Genomic DNA, 15,530 nt, shown 5'->3' on the forward strand with positions numbered 1-15,530 from the left:
CCAACACATCCAATCCAACAGGTCTAGAGCTCTGGAGCTGGGGGCTGAGAATTTGTACTTCTAATGAGTTCCAAGGTGAGGCTGATAATGCTGCTTCAGGACCTCTTTGAAAATCAACAGCACTTGATTTTAAGTCAAATACACATATTAAAAATTTATAGGTAAATACCCAAATAAGTAAAGAAGACTAGATCATTTACAATCCAGAGAAGGGAAAAATGAATAAACAAAAATAAATCAATCCCACCAAAGGCAGGTAAGTTGGGGGGGGGGGGGGGAGAACTAAATACAACTCTATAAGTTATCATCCAAAATGAATTAAAATGACAATGAAAAAAAAACCAAAGATGGTCAGACTGAATAAAAAACAAAATTCTGCTATTTGTTGAATAGTAGGAATTAAGTCGGTCTCTGTAATGGCAAAAAGACAAAGTAACCAGCGACAGAGAACAGAAAACCCAGGACAGACTCACGCACGTAGGGAATTCTGATATATAACAGAGATGACACTTTAAATCATTGAGAAAAGGATTGACTATTGAATAAACAGAGCCAAAATGGCTGGTTATCAAGGGAAAAATGAAACTAGATTCCCACCTCTCACTTAGATAAAATCAACTTAGAATTAAATACTTACATGTAAATAGCAAAAACTAAAACTTTTAGAAGAAAATATAGTAGTAGGGTAGGATTTCTTAAGACACAAAAAGAACTAATTAGAAAAGATTTGTGGGGCACCTGGGTGGCTCAGTTAAGCATTTGACTTCAGCTCAGGTCATGATCTCACAGTTTGTGGGTTTGAGTCCTGCATCGGGCTCTGTGCTGACAGTTTGGAGCCTGGAGCCTGCTTCTAATTATGTGTCTCCTGCTCTCTCTGCTCCTCCCTTGCTTGTGCTCTGTTTTTCTCTCTCTCTCAAAAATAAACATTTTAAAAAATTAAAAAAAAAAAAATGTGTGGGGTGGCTGGGTGGCTCAGTCTGTTGAGCATCCAACTTCAGCTCAGGTCATGATCTCACAGTTTGTAAGTTCAAGTCCCTTGGTGGGCTCTCCACTTTCATTAAACAGTCCACTTCGGGTCCTCTGTCTCCCTCTCTCTGCTCCTTCCCTGTTCGCGCTCTCGCGCGCTCTCTCTCAAAAATAAACATTAAAAATAAATAAATAAAATTTTAAAAAAGATCTGTGAATTCAACTAACTTTAAATCAAACCTGTTCATTAAAAGACACTGTAAGAAGGTGTAAAGATGAACATAAAAAGTTTGAGAAGATATTTATAATACATATAACTAAAAAAAATTGAAATGCAGAAGAGATAAAGAACATATGCAGATCACTACCACTCTCATTAAGACATTACAAATAGGTGAAAGACACAAGCATTTCAAACAGGAAAAAAAAGATTAAACGTGGAAAGATGCTACAGAGAACAAACTGAGGGCTGCTGGAGGGGAGGTAGGTGGGTGGGGTTAAATGGATGATGGGCACAAAGGAGGGCACTTTTTTTGGATGAGCACTGGGTGTCATATATAAGAAATGAATCAATGGGTTCTACTCCTGAAGCCAAGATACACTGTATGTTGTTAACTAAATTGAATAGAAAGAAAGAAAGAAAGAAAGAAAGAAAGAAAGAAAGAAAGAGAAAAGGAAGAGAAGGAAGGAACAAAAGGAAGGAAGAGAAGGAAGAGAAGGAAGAGAAGGAAGAGAAGGAAGAGAAGGAAGGAAGGAAGGTAGATCATCAGAAATCAGGGGACTGCAAATGAAGACCAAAATGATTTACCATTGTAAACCCATCAGATTCACTAAAACTAATAAACTGACAAAATCAGTGTCAGACGATGCATCAGAGAAAACCTTTACATTCTGCTAGCAGTGCAGTTTAAAGTCCTTGGAAGACAAATTTAACATTATTTTGTAAAATTTAGTGCCAACAATTTTACTCCTACGTATGCCCGAGACAATCTCATACTTTTGCTCCAGAAGACATCACAAGAATGTTCCTAGCAGCAAAGGTTCTATCAGTAAAGACCTAAAAATAGCACAATATGTGCATCTCTAGGAAAATGGATACAGCATGGTGTACTTCCATGACAATTTTGTACATCAGAGAAAATGAATGAATGAACTATAGCTATAAACAACCTGAGTATATGAAAACCAGATAAAAAAGGCAAATCCTTGAAGAGGACACAGAATATGGTATTTTTTTTAAAAGCTAAAAAAAAAAACCCAAAGTACATATGATAAATTATTATTATTATTATTATTATTATTATTATTATTATTATTATTATTATTTTGAAGCAGAGAAAGCAAAAATCTATGTCAGTGGTTCTGGGGAGCGAAGAGGACAGAAGGTTGAGATGAGGAGCTACTAAGTGGATCCCACCTAGTAGTAATGCAAGAGTTCTTGGAATGGGTGTGGAGGGTGGTATCAGGAGTAGTCTTTAAGATTTTAATGCTTTAAAACTTAACTTTGTAACTTAAGCATGCATGTGTATGCGTACACACACACACGTGTGTGTGTGTGTGTGTGTACACACATATTTATTTCCATTCTTTGGTATGTATCAACTATATATAAAAAAGTAAAAAAAGGGAAAATATGACTAAAACATGCTAGCCGATACTGCCGTGGAAACCAAATCCCCAGTCCATTACTTACTGGTCAAGGGTCTTATAATAAATGTCCAGATCCTTGTTCACAAGCTCTGTTGTTCTCATGACAATCATCATTTCCCTGTACTTTTCCTCCGCATCCCGAAATTGAGGTTCTCGAAGTTCTCTCTTAAAATGTATAATTTCTTCCTCATAACCTTTCTGTCGCCCTATTGCCAAACTGTGATTTCTTTTTATATTATCTATTTTTTCTTCCAATTTCTGATGATCACTACAGAAGGTAAAAATGACAATTAAAGACAATTTTTAGCTTTTAGCAGCCTGAAATGGAAAAGCTGGATCTTTTTAGATATATAATAAGTCTCCTTATTAAGGCTTTAGTACTAAAGAAAATTTTCTTCCTTCCCAAATCTCTGAAGCATCCAGGTTTCTAAACAGCTGATTTCTGTGTGCCGAATAAGGAACTCTGAACACTGAACAAATTCCTTACTTTAAGCACTAACCTAAAAAAAAGTGCTGTCAGTGATTAAATTACAAATTCACAGATTTTTGACTGTGAACCAAGAATGCACAATTATCAACACTGAGAAGTTACTAAGAAGGGTCATCATTTTGTTCACAGTACATCAGAGACAAAATACAGTTTCATCTCCAACTATTAGTTTCTGTGGTATTAATAAAAGTTTGTAATCTACAAAATCTCACTTGCCCAAATAGAAGCATAATTATAACCCCAAAAGGTAAAATACACAAACTTTTCTGATAAGTTGGGAGGTAATACAGATTTGAATATGTGTTTTAAAAACCTTACTCATTTAACAATTATGTATTAAGCACCTCTTATTAAGCACTGTTCTCCAGTTTATGGACATTCTTACAGAACTGGCCTGATTATGTTTTGTTGATATTTCTGTTGCATGCTAGTTGAAGACAGATTGGAAAAAGATCAGACCTACTTAGTAGTCTGAATGAATATAGACATCACTGTTATGTACCAGGCACAGAAGAAATTATAAAAATACCTGGCTTTTCTTCAGTAGCAAAGAATAAATTGTTTCGATTTTAAGTATCTTCTAAAAGCTTCACTCTTTCAACTTCAACACTGGGAGTGCTAACAATGCAATGTTAAAGAGCTGAGGCTTGGGAGCTAGGATATCTGGGTCACATTCCAGGCCTTCATCATAATTTCCTGTGGATTTTTTTTTCTGGGTCTCAATGTCCTCATGCTTTAAAAATGAGACTGAAGATGAAGAGCTCTTCCAGTTATAAAGTTTGATTTTTTCAATATATGAAAGAGATTTTTAAATAGCTAACTGGGGAGATCTGGGGACTTCACATTTGTAATCCTGCCCATCACTCCAGTATGACTACAAATTCTTTATCACTTCTTTGGTAATTCAATTCGTAAAGCCCTGACATATAGTTGCATAAAAAAAATCCATTCACCTCCCTGTAAGCCTCAAGGTAGACTTATGCTAAAATTCTTTTTTAAAAAATATACTGAATATTGTTTACATTTCAATAAAAAGATCTTTAAAGGCTCCTTTTACAAACATACTTTTTCATTTGTAAGACCTGCATTTGACCCATTTCCTTCAAATGCTGTTTTCTTTCTTCTTCAACTTCTTTTAGTTCCTCATTTCTTTTTCTTAAAGTAAGGTTATCTTGTAGCCATCTTTCTTGTATCTAAATAATATTAAATTGGTTAACAAAAACAATCAAGTTACCAACATGAGACTCAATATACAGCTGTTGACAGGTGGTACTAATTCTGCCTTTACTTGGAATCATGTTAAACTCAACAGAGGGGGAATAAGCCACTGTGAAGGGATCTTGAGGCCTGGAAAAATATGGCTGGCTCATAAATACACAAAACAGATATTTAAAGGATGAAATAAAAGAATATAACTAGATGTTGTAGTATTTTATACTTAATGCCTCATTGGATCATCTTGCATGGGAACCCCACAAGAGAGACTACTGATGTAAAAGATCACAAGAGAGAAATATACTATCAGTCTCCCCCACTTTTTTTCCCCTATTTGTATCTGTCCCCTAACATGTACCAAGGTTGTAAGAAGCGTTAGGTATGTCAGATAGACCTTTACTTTCAAGCTGACAAATGATAGTCACAAGACAGTCAGAAATTTCACAAAAATAGTATATATCTACATAGTGATGACACTTTCCCTGGCCATTGAACTGAATTGAAAAATTTTAAAGTTGGCTGTTCTGAGTACTTCTGTCCTTAAAAAAGAAACCCAGTCACTTAGCGGCAGCAGCAACGCCAAGATAATTATTTCAGTAATTACCCTGGTGATTGTGGACTAGGCTGTCAAGAGCCAAAACAAATAGCTTATAAGGTGACTCTTTGGAATGTAGACAAAAAAATCTTGCAGAAACAGGTTTGGCTCATAAAAGCCTGAATATAGGAAACTCATCCCAAGTTCACAGTCGGGACTTTTCAAAGAGGAAGCTAGGACCCTCTTGCAGTAATCCCTGCAACTGAAATAAACTCAGTGGTGTGGGAAGTGGGAGGGAGGGGCAGACTTGTGGCAGTTATCTTCTTGCCAACAGTAATGGCACAGGAATTACTAAGGAATAAGGATCTGGGAGGTGAGTGAGAAGAAGGGAAGCCCAGGACTTCTGTCACATGCTTAAGTCTCCCATCTATGATTCAGTAATTTGAGATAGGTATTTTCTTAAACTGTCATTAAGGCCACCTTCAGTTTTCCTGCAAACAGTAATACAAATATACATATAAATGATACAGTTGTAAATGTCCTTTTGTTGCCAAGGCAACCTAATGTACCACTGCAGCTGCTGTGACTTTCAAAAATTCTCCCATAGTAGACTATGCTTGGACTTTTTCATTATTAGTAACAGAAAGCTAAGCATTTCTTTCTTTCTTTTTTTTTTTTTTTTAAGGTCAGCTTCTAGTTGCCCTTAATTGTCATTCTGGAAGACAGTATACAGCACGGTGGTTAAGGAGCAAAAGTTTTGGACTCAGGTACATCTAGGCTCAAATCTCAGCATTACAAAGCTCTCATATTTGATGACTTCGGGCAAATTAGTTTAAATTCTGAGCCTCAGTTTACTTATAAGATGGTGATAATAATACCACCTGTCATACAGAGCTGATATGAAGATTAAATGAGTGAACATATGTAACCAGCACAGTGCCCGGCTCAGTAATTGACAGGGAAAAGCTTTTTGGGTTAAATGTGTCCTTGAGAATTCCAATTATTGTTTACAAAACAAACTACTGGAGAAAGAGAAAAGAAAGCCAGATGCAGTTATACTACAACAGAACTGTTTTTCTGTTATAGGAGCAATTTGACAACGTAAGGTCAAGTTCTCCTTCTATTGTTGCTTTTGTGACCTGGGGCAAGACAGGTCACCTCCAGTTCCTTTCATCTAAGAAAGGAGGGAGGCAGGTTATTAAACTACCAAATTTTTTATTCTGTGGACTAAATTTAGTAGAGCTTAATCATGAAATAAGGTACTGTTAGGCTCAATTTTAAATATTAACTCCAGTCATCCAGCTCAGATGACAGTTAATGCATGCAGTGGGATACCTAAAGCAAACCTAAAAATTAGCTGCCTCCTAGGCAACTTTGATAAAATAGCACACTGAATAGATGCAGTTCAATGCCCATCAAGTCTGGTTGGGAAAAAGACCATGTAATTCTAGAGGATAGCTTGGAAGCTCGCAATGCTCTAGCTCAGTGACTCAGAACCCCTGGGGAACTTTAACAAAGCATACATGCCTCTGCTCATGCCCCAGAAATTCTGATTTATTGGCCTATAATGGAAACCCCGACATGTATATTTTTAATAACACAGGTGATTTTTTTTTTTTTTTTAGAAAACTGAGATGTAATTCATATACCATACAATTCACCATTTTAAAGTGTGTAACTCAGTGGTTTTAGTATATTCACAAGATTATGCCACAATTACTACTATCTTATTTCAGAACATTTACCACCCCTGAAGGAAATACACTAACACATTAGCAGTCACTTGATTCCCTTCTCTCTCCTTCCCCTAGCCCCTGGCAACCCTAATTTGCTTTCTGTCCCTATGGATATCTGCATTTCATATAGAAAGAATAATACAGTATGTGGTCTTTTGTGATTGGATTCTTTGATCACTTAGCATGTTGTTTTCAAGGTTTATCCATGTTGTAGCATATATCAATATTTCATTCCTTTTCGAGGCTGAATAATTTTCCATGAGTGAGGGTTAATGTTATGTGTCAACCTGACTGGGCCATGGGGTGCTTAGACATATGTTTGGAAATGTTGGTGGAACATTATTCTGAGTATGTCTTGAAATTAACATTTGAATTGGGAGACTAAAACAGACTGCCCCCCCCCCCCCCCCCCCCCGCCCCCGCAATGTGGGTGAGCCTCATCACATTAACTGACAATGACCTGAAAAGAACAAAAACCTCCAAGTAAGAGGTAACTTCGCTGGCCTGAATGTCTAAGCTGGAACAGTGGTCTTTTCCCGCCTTTAGGCTTGAACTGAAACCTTGGCTCTCCTTGTTCTCAGGCCTTCAAACTCAGACTAGAACTATACCACTGGCTTCCCTTGGTCTCCATCTTGCCAACTACACATCTTGGGAGTTCTCAGACTCTACAATCACGTGAGCCAATTCCTTATAATAAACTCCTTTATATAAATTTGTATATCGGTATATATCCTATTGGTTCTGTTTCTCTGGAGAACCCTAATACATATGGATATACCACATTTATCCATTCATCAGTTGATGACCATTTGGGTTATTTCCATATTTTGACTACTGTGAATAACGCTGCTATGAATATTCTTATACAAGTTTTTATGTGAACATGTTTAAAATTTTCTTGGTTGTATCCTGGGAGTGGTAAACCCAAGTGATTCTAATGGGTGCCCCTAGTTCTCTAAACACTCCAACATTTATCTTAGGCTTTAATCACACCACCTTCCAAAGAACACCTCATCAAGGAAAGATAAAAAAAGATGCTGAAACACACTGTGTGGGGGAAAAAAAAAGCAGGGCACCTGAGTAGCTCAATTAGTTAAGCATCTGACTTTGGCTCAGGTCATGATCTCACAGTTCTGGGAGTTCCAGCCCAGCATCAGGCTCTATGCTGACAGCTCAGAGCCTGGAGCCTGCTTCGGATTCTGTGTCTCCCTCTCTCTCTCTGCCTCCTGCCCCCCCCCCCCAAATAAATAAACATTAAAAAAATTTAAAAGTCCCAAGACATTTCCTAAAGACCTATTTTTATTAATCTACACAGTGTCCTCCTTGCCATAAATGCCTATGGGAGACATTTTTCTCTGGTTTGATTACAGGGAACTGGTTTCCTTTCAGCTCTGAGACAATGTAAATCTTAACTTTGTGACTTCCCATCTTCATGTGACACTAAAATCTTTAACAAGCATATCACATTTCATGGGCTACATTTATATACTTACTACTCTCCTGGTTTTACCTTCTTGTCCATATTTCCATAGAGTCTCATTTTTCCACTAACTTAAAATGTTATTTGGCATTGCTCTATGTATATAACTTACTAAATAATTTCTGGAACAAGGAAGGTTACAAAAGTAAACTAATACAGTCAGATCTACTAAAGTTTAGACCATCAACTTAAGGGTCACAAATGGGCAAATCTTAACGACCTCTACATATGTTTATATATGGAGGAACATGAACGATTTATAGACTGTGATTTTAAAGTTTTTTTTTTTTCAACGTTTATTTATTTTTGGGACAGAGAGAGACAGAGCATGAACGGGGGAGGGGCAGAGAGAGAGGGGGACACAGAATCGGAAACAGGCTCCAGGCTCTGAGCCATCAGCCCAGAGCCCGACGCGGGGCTCGAACTCACGGACCGCGAGATCGTGACCTGGCTGAAGTCGGACGCTCAACCAAATGCGCCACCCAGGCGCCCCTAGACTGTGATTTTAAATAGACCATCCCTATGTAAACTAGTGATTAACTAAACATTGTTATACACACCATCATATATTTATAGTTATTCAGCATTTATGAGATGGCAAAGATTTACTTTTTTTAAAAGATTTTATTTAAAAAAAAAAAACTTTATTTTTAAGGAATCTCTACAACTAACATGGGCTTTGAACTCACAACCCTGAGATCAAGAACTGCATACCCCACTGACTGAGCCAGTCAGGCACCTCTAGGTGGTAGAGATTTACTTTTCACTAATATTTATATATTTGAAATACCTGGCACTATGGCTAGAAGCCCTACAGACAGGTGATAGAGCTAATCTTCAAAAAGATTTTAACCATCATTTATAACTAGGTGATTAAAGCACTCATATAGCAAATTTTGTTTAAAACAGCAGGAAGAAAAAAATGATACAGCTTTTAAAGACATTAATTACAATGCTTACATAAGGAATTATCTTTAACAAGATAATTTCTCAATGTGATTTTAATTACAATGCAGAAATTAATTTCCTTAATAGGGAAAATGAAATAGGAATCAATTGAAAAATGACTTAATATATAGATATTTTCGTTGTAACTTTTAAGATTATTATACCTCCATCCTTGTTTCGTGTGACTTTATCTTGCATTAAGAAAAGAAATAAAAAATAAAGATATATGTAGGATATTCATTGCCACCACTTGCAATAAGAAAAAAGTAATTTATGGTACAGACACAAAATGGAGTATTTCATCATCATTACAAAGAATGTGGTGGGTGGATGAGATGACCTGGTATGTAAGACCAAATTGCGCTAAGTGAAAAAAGGTGTAGAATATCAACAATGGTATGATCCCATATGTACAAAGTGTATATATATATATATATATATATATATATATATATATATATATACACACACACACACACACACGTACACACAGATATTGATCTACCCACCTGTTGATATGAATAAGCAACTTCTATAAGAACGAACAAAAAACTGTTACCAGTAATGACATCCAGGAGTGAGACCGGGAATTGGCAGAGGGGAGGGAGAATTTTAATTTATACAATTAGTTTAATTTTATGTTTAAAATTTTATATTTAAAATATTTTATGTTTATACTTTTACTAAATGTGTCTTTTAAGAGAAATAAAATTGAAAGGAAGAAAAGACTATGTTCTTACAACTGCTTTTCTCTGTATGTATGTTTATCCAACGGATCTACTGAAAGTAAAAGTAAAAATGAAAACATAAAGACTGGCATAAGTGATATCATAAGCTACTAACAAAAAAGACCTACCTTCTGTGTGTCAATATCTTGTCTCATGATTCCCATCTCTTTATTTATATTTTCTTTGTGTTTCTCACATTCACTTAGTTGAGCTATCACTTTATTGAGTTCATTTTCTTTTTGCTACAAAAAAGAAAATTCTTTGAAGAATTTTTACAAGAAAAAAAATTATAAGTAAATAAATAATTTTAAGTTTTAAATTACCTTCTTATACTCATCTTTCCCATCTTGAATATAATTCTCAATATCCTTCATATAACCATGAATATTTTTAACTTTCTCTTTGATATCATTCGTCTGTGAAAAAATATTTTAGTATTTATTTAATACTAATGTTTATTTATACCAGAGCATTTAAGAAGATTTATTTCCAAGGAAATAAGGTAACAAAAACTTCATAGATGAACACAGTGAAACACTGGCTTAGAAGCTGGAGCTTTGTGCTCCAGTTTCCATCAACTGCAAATGTTATAATCTGAGATAATTCCCCTTACTGTTTATGGGATTGGATTAAAGAAATCTCTATTCTCAACTTCTTTTTTAGATCAAGAAGCAAAATAATTTAATATTAATCCTTACTCTAACAAGAAGTTTTTTAAAGTTTATTTATTTTGAAAGAGGGGGGAAGAGAGAGACAAAGAGGCAGAGAGGGACAGAGAGAATCCCAAGCAGGCTCTGCACTGTCAGCATAGAACCTGTGTGGGGCTCAAACCCACGAACCATGATATCATGACATGAGCTGAAACCAAGAGTCAGACACTTAACCAAATGAGCCACCCAGGTGCACCCAGAATTTTTTTAATTTTGTAAAGTTTATTTATTTATTTTGAGAGAGAGAGAGAAAGTTGGGCAGGGGCAGAGACAGAGGGAGAGAGAGAGAAAGAGAGGGAGAGGGAAAGATAGGGAGAGGGAAAGAGAGGGGGAGGGAGGGAGGGAGAGAGGGGGGAGGGGAGGAGGGAGGGAGGGAGGGAGGGAGAGGGGGGAGGGGGGGAGGGGGGGAGGGGGGGAGGGGGGGAGGGAGGGAGGGAGGGAGGGAGAGGGGGGAGGGGGGAGGGGGGGAGGGGGGGAGGGGGGGAGGGAGGGAGGGAGAGAGAGGGGGGAGGGGGGGAGGGAGAGAGAGAGAGACTCCCAAGCAGGCTCTGTGCTGTCAGTGAAGAGCCTGACACAGGGCTTGAACCCACGAACCTCAAGACCATGACCTGAGCCAAAACCAAGAGATGGACGCTTAACTGACCGAGCCACCCAGGCAGCACCCCCCAAGAATTCTTTTTAATGTTGTTTATTTATTTATTTATTTAAAACGTTTTATTTATTTTTGAGAGAGAGAGAGACAGAGCATGAATGGGGGAGGGTCAGAGAGAGAGAGGGAGACACAGAATCAGAAAGAGGCTCCAGGCTCTGAGCTGTCAGCACAGAGCCTGACACGGGGCTCGAACTCACGAACCGCGAGATCATGACCTGAGCCAAAGTCAGACGCTTAACCGACTGAGCCACCCAGGTGCCCCCAATGTTTGTTTATTTTTGAGAGAGAGAGACAGAGCACAAGCAGGGGAGGGGCAGAGACAGAGGGAGATACAGAATCTGAAGTAGACTCCAGGCTCCAGCTGTCACCAAAGACCCTGATGTGGAGCCTAAACCCACAAAGTGCAAGATCATGACCTGACCTGACATCGGACGCTTAATCCAATGAGCCACCAGGCACCCCTAATGAGAATTTTTAATGTCAGGATTATGTCACAAATCTCAAAATACTATTTATCTTATGTTTTTAATTTCATGTGAAATGCTAGTATCTAACATCATGCTCTGAACATAAGTTTAATATATGTATATAACAAAAATATAAATCAAATCTTACTTTATCCTGTGCTATTTTGTTGCTTGCATTTTTTTTATTGATTAATTCTTCTTTTTCCTGCTGGAACTTCTCCAATGTTGTTTCTAAAGGGCTTAACTGCTCTTTAGCATCCTAAAAATACAAAATACAGAATTTTATATTATATTCCATTATCTTATTTCAGGTGTCAGACTTTATAGTCCTAATCAAAGTACTTTGTATGTACCAGGCTTTAAAAATTAACTCATTTGCTCCTTCCAAACACTCTATATAAACCCTACCATCCCATATTTCAGATCAGTAAACAGGCATACAAATGATTTGAGGTCACAACAGCCAGTAAATGAAGAATCCAGTATCCAAATTTTGTTTAGCTCCAGAGTCTTCTTCTTAGCCCTTATGCTATATACTACTTCAGCCAATGACTTGATTCCTAATCCAGGCCATGTGCTCCCAGTTATATGGGCATGTGCCTTCAGGTATAAGTTTTTATGAGTCTGTAGGGGCACATGTCAACTCTAAGTGGCCAAAGAAGAGGAATGCTTTTCAGGTCAGGCCTCTCTTTTACAGATGGGAATATGATGATAACAGATAGTTTTGTCCTTAAGCTTACTTTGCTAAGGCTAAATAGATATTTTATGGCAATAAAAACATACAGGTATAATGATGTTGGTGTGTCCACACCTATTTTGGAAGGAAAGTAACAAACTATTTTACTAATCAGGAGTCTACATTATTCAGCCTTGTAACATCTCTATAGCATAATTACATGATAATCAATGTTCAAAACATGAGCCTCAAGCACTTTAAGATAACTAATGAAATATCTAATGAACCCATAAAAGTAGAGACAATTCTTTAGTATTAATTGAGTGTTAGGTATATTTTTTCGTAACGAGAAGAGGTATGGTGTAGTGTGAAGTCCAATGTCTTAGACACTGAAAACCTATCTGAAAACCCTGCCTCCTACTAGCCGCATGAACTTGGCTAAGACATGGGACATCTGTAAGTCTCAATCTCTAAAGAGATTATAGCCACATATCTCAAAAGGATTACTAAGACACTGAACTCTTTAATGTCAAAGGGCTTCATAAACAGAAAAAAAAAATTGTACAAATGTAAGGTATTACTATTTAAAATTTTTTTTTAATGTTTATTTATTTTTGAGAGACAGAGACAGAGTGTGAGTGGCGGAGGGGCAAAGAGAGAGAGAAAGACACAGAATCTGAAGAGGCTCCAGGCTCTGAGCTGTTAGCACAGAGCCCAACGTGGGGTTTGAACTCACAAGCCGTGAGATCACGACCTGAGCCAAAGTCGGACACTTAACCGACTGAGCCACCCAGGCGCCCCAAGGTATTACTATTTTATATCACACTCTAAGCCTCTGATAATTTATAGTAAAAAAATACTTAAGAAACATTTATAACATTTAATGACAGGTTCAGTAATTTATTTAATGCCCAGTGAATGTTTATAATTATGAAAAAAACTAGGTAAGATTGTTATTTTGATTAATCTAGATAAGGAATGCCAAATGATTTCCATTCCATGTGCCTGCTCACTACATTGGGAAGGACTCTGAGACTACATCTCGAATCAAACAGAAAAAGTGTTATGAGTGGGAGGCAGTGTCTGCCATGGATAGAGTAATCTGCAGGTAAGACAAATGTCCCATACAATCATGTATGTAGTTAGCCAGCCACACGCTGACCACCTCCAATGACAGGAAATTCACTAATTAACCAGGCAGCCAATTCTTGCTTATTATCGCCAAAATCCTCCCAGACATCTTTACCTATTAGTAGAAGTTCCATCACCTAGGAGCCATGCAAAGAATTATACTATTTTCATTTGATCCTCACAATATCCATAGTTTTAGCTACTACAGCAATAAAGAACACTTCATGTGTTTGAACTAAGGTAAAAAACATATATGTATGTATGAATCTTTTTACCTTTATCTCTCTGAATAAGGACTGAACTTCAGTGGATAATTCCACAGTCTGCTCCTCCAGTTGCTGACGACGTTGTAAATTAGTGGATATCTGAAGTTTCTCTGACTTCAGTTCATTTGTTGTACTCTTTAAGTGTTGAATCTGTTCCTGCTGGTCCTGTATAAGCTTACGATTCAATTCAATCTTACTGGAAACTGCATCAAAATACATTCACACCGTGACTAATGTTAAGGATACAGAAAATACTACAAACAGCAACCTTCCTTATATGGATTCTATGGAATTCACACAGGCTGAGTTTCCATGGGTCCCACCCCCTGTAGTAAAAGTGCTACAAAACCCCTCTTGACCAGCCATGGGTAAGGATCACAGGGCAGAAACAGTAGAGCTCCTCTGACACTTATCATTCAAAACCTCCCATCATTTAAAATTTGTTGTGCAAAGCAAGGAAACTTCTCTTTTGAGAAAAGAGTGGATATACTGTGGACTGGAAGAACATAACAGATACAAAAGTTATGATAAAAAGCATAAGCTGGGATCAAGTCTCTATGCGTACATGAAGACAGACTCTATTACCTGTATCTAACTTGTGTTGTTTTTCTTGTTTCTCCTGGTTTACTTGCTGGACAGTTCTACCCAAGTCTAGTCCTTGCAGCTTAGCTGCTTGCTGTGCAATTTTTCTTTCAACATCTTTAAGTTCCATCTTAAGAATAAAACAGTTATTTCCTTTAACAAACTTGCTACATTATAATTATTCAAAATCTTAAAAAATTGCTATTATTTTAAAATCTAAATCTGCAACTGATTTCAGATATAATTTTAACAAAGTTTAATAGGATGAAATGAATTTTAATAACTTAAATGACAAAAGCAAACTGACTAAAATGAAAATAAACAGGACTACTTCTTAACTCTCATATTTATGAATGAAACATCGAAACCCAGGAATGTAAAGTTTAAGCAGACTATCTGCAGTTCACGACAGGGAACTCTAAATGCAAACTATACGTGAACACGATGTACTGTTTTTTACCACTCTCACATTTCAAACACCAGGAAACAAGTTGTTTTTTGTTTTTTTTTTTTTTTTTTTTTAATTTTTTTTTTCAACGTTTTTATTTTATTTTGGGGACAGAGAGAGACAGAGCATGAACGGGGGAGGGGCAGAGAGAGAGGGAGACACAGAATCGGAAACAGGCTCCAGGCTCCGAGCCATCAGCCCAGAGCCTGACGCGGGGCTCGAACTCACGGACCGCGAGATCGTGACCTGGCTGAAGTCGGACGCCTAACCGACTGCGCCACCCAGGCGCCCCAGGAAACAAGTTTTATTCTGCCTTAAACTACAATAAACTTACCTGGAATCTTTCCATAATTGTAACATCTGTCAGGCATACTTTAGCACTTTCTTCTTCAGGCATTATTGTGCCCAAGAGTGTTTCCTGTTCTTCTATGTCATTCTTTAAGCGCTGTATGTCTCTGTTGACATTTTGCAGTTTGTTTCTTAATTCTGGTATTTCCTTCTCCTTCAAATCAATTATGCTTTGCCTTAACAGAGAACACACAATTAAAAATAAGCTATCTAATGTTTTTTTTATCATGAAACGGAAGTCCTAAATTTTTGGCAAGAATATCATAGAAGTGACTGTACCCTTCTCAGGGCATCTCATCAGTGAGGACATGATGTCATTACATCTTATTACTAGAGATGTTAATCTTGTTCACTTAGGTAACATGGTATCAGCCAGATTTATCTGCTATAATGTTACTATTTTTCTCTTTGTAATTAATAACTTATATTAGGAGAAATATGTTGGGACTATGTCATTATCTCATTTCTTCTCAAACTTAAGAAAAGTTTTTTTTTTAAATGC

At 37.1% G+C, this 15,530-nt stretch overlaps 1 protein-coding gene across 3 annotated transcripts in view; it reads right to left on the reverse strand.

Moving 5' to 3' along the window:
- Window positions 1–15,530, reverse strand: part of RAD50 (RAD50 double strand break repair protein) — an 82,399-nt gene that overhangs the window by 23,203 nt on the left and 43,666 nt on the right. For all 3 annotated transcript variants that reach the window (XM_086704428.1, XM_086704413.1, XM_086704421.1), the window contains 8 exons: window positions 15,015–15,204; window positions 14,236–14,362; window positions 13,660–13,853; window positions 11,726–11,836; window positions 10,072–10,164; window positions 9,877–9,990; window positions 4,172–4,299; window positions 2,660–2,884 (listed from right to left, as the gene is read on the reverse strand). In XM_086704428.1, coding sequence (XP_086560554.1) covers window positions 2,660–2,884; window positions 4,172–4,299; window positions 9,877–9,990; window positions 10,072–10,164; window positions 11,726–11,836; window positions 13,660–13,853; window positions 14,236–14,362; window positions 15,015–15,204 — 1,182 coding nt within the window. The remainder of the gene's footprint in view (window positions 1–2,659; window positions 2,885–4,171; window positions 4,300–9,876; window positions 9,991–10,071; window positions 10,165–11,725; window positions 11,837–13,659; window positions 13,854–14,235; window positions 14,363–15,014; window positions 15,205–15,530) is intronic.

The sequence above is a fragment of the Puma concolor genome, chromosome A1 (assembly GCF_028749965.1).
Source record: "Puma concolor isolate L17-30 chromosome A1, mPumCon1.1.hap2, whole genome shotgun sequence".
Classification (NCBI taxonomy): domain Eukaryota; kingdom Metazoa; phylum Chordata; class Mammalia; order Carnivora; family Felidae; genus Puma; species Puma concolor.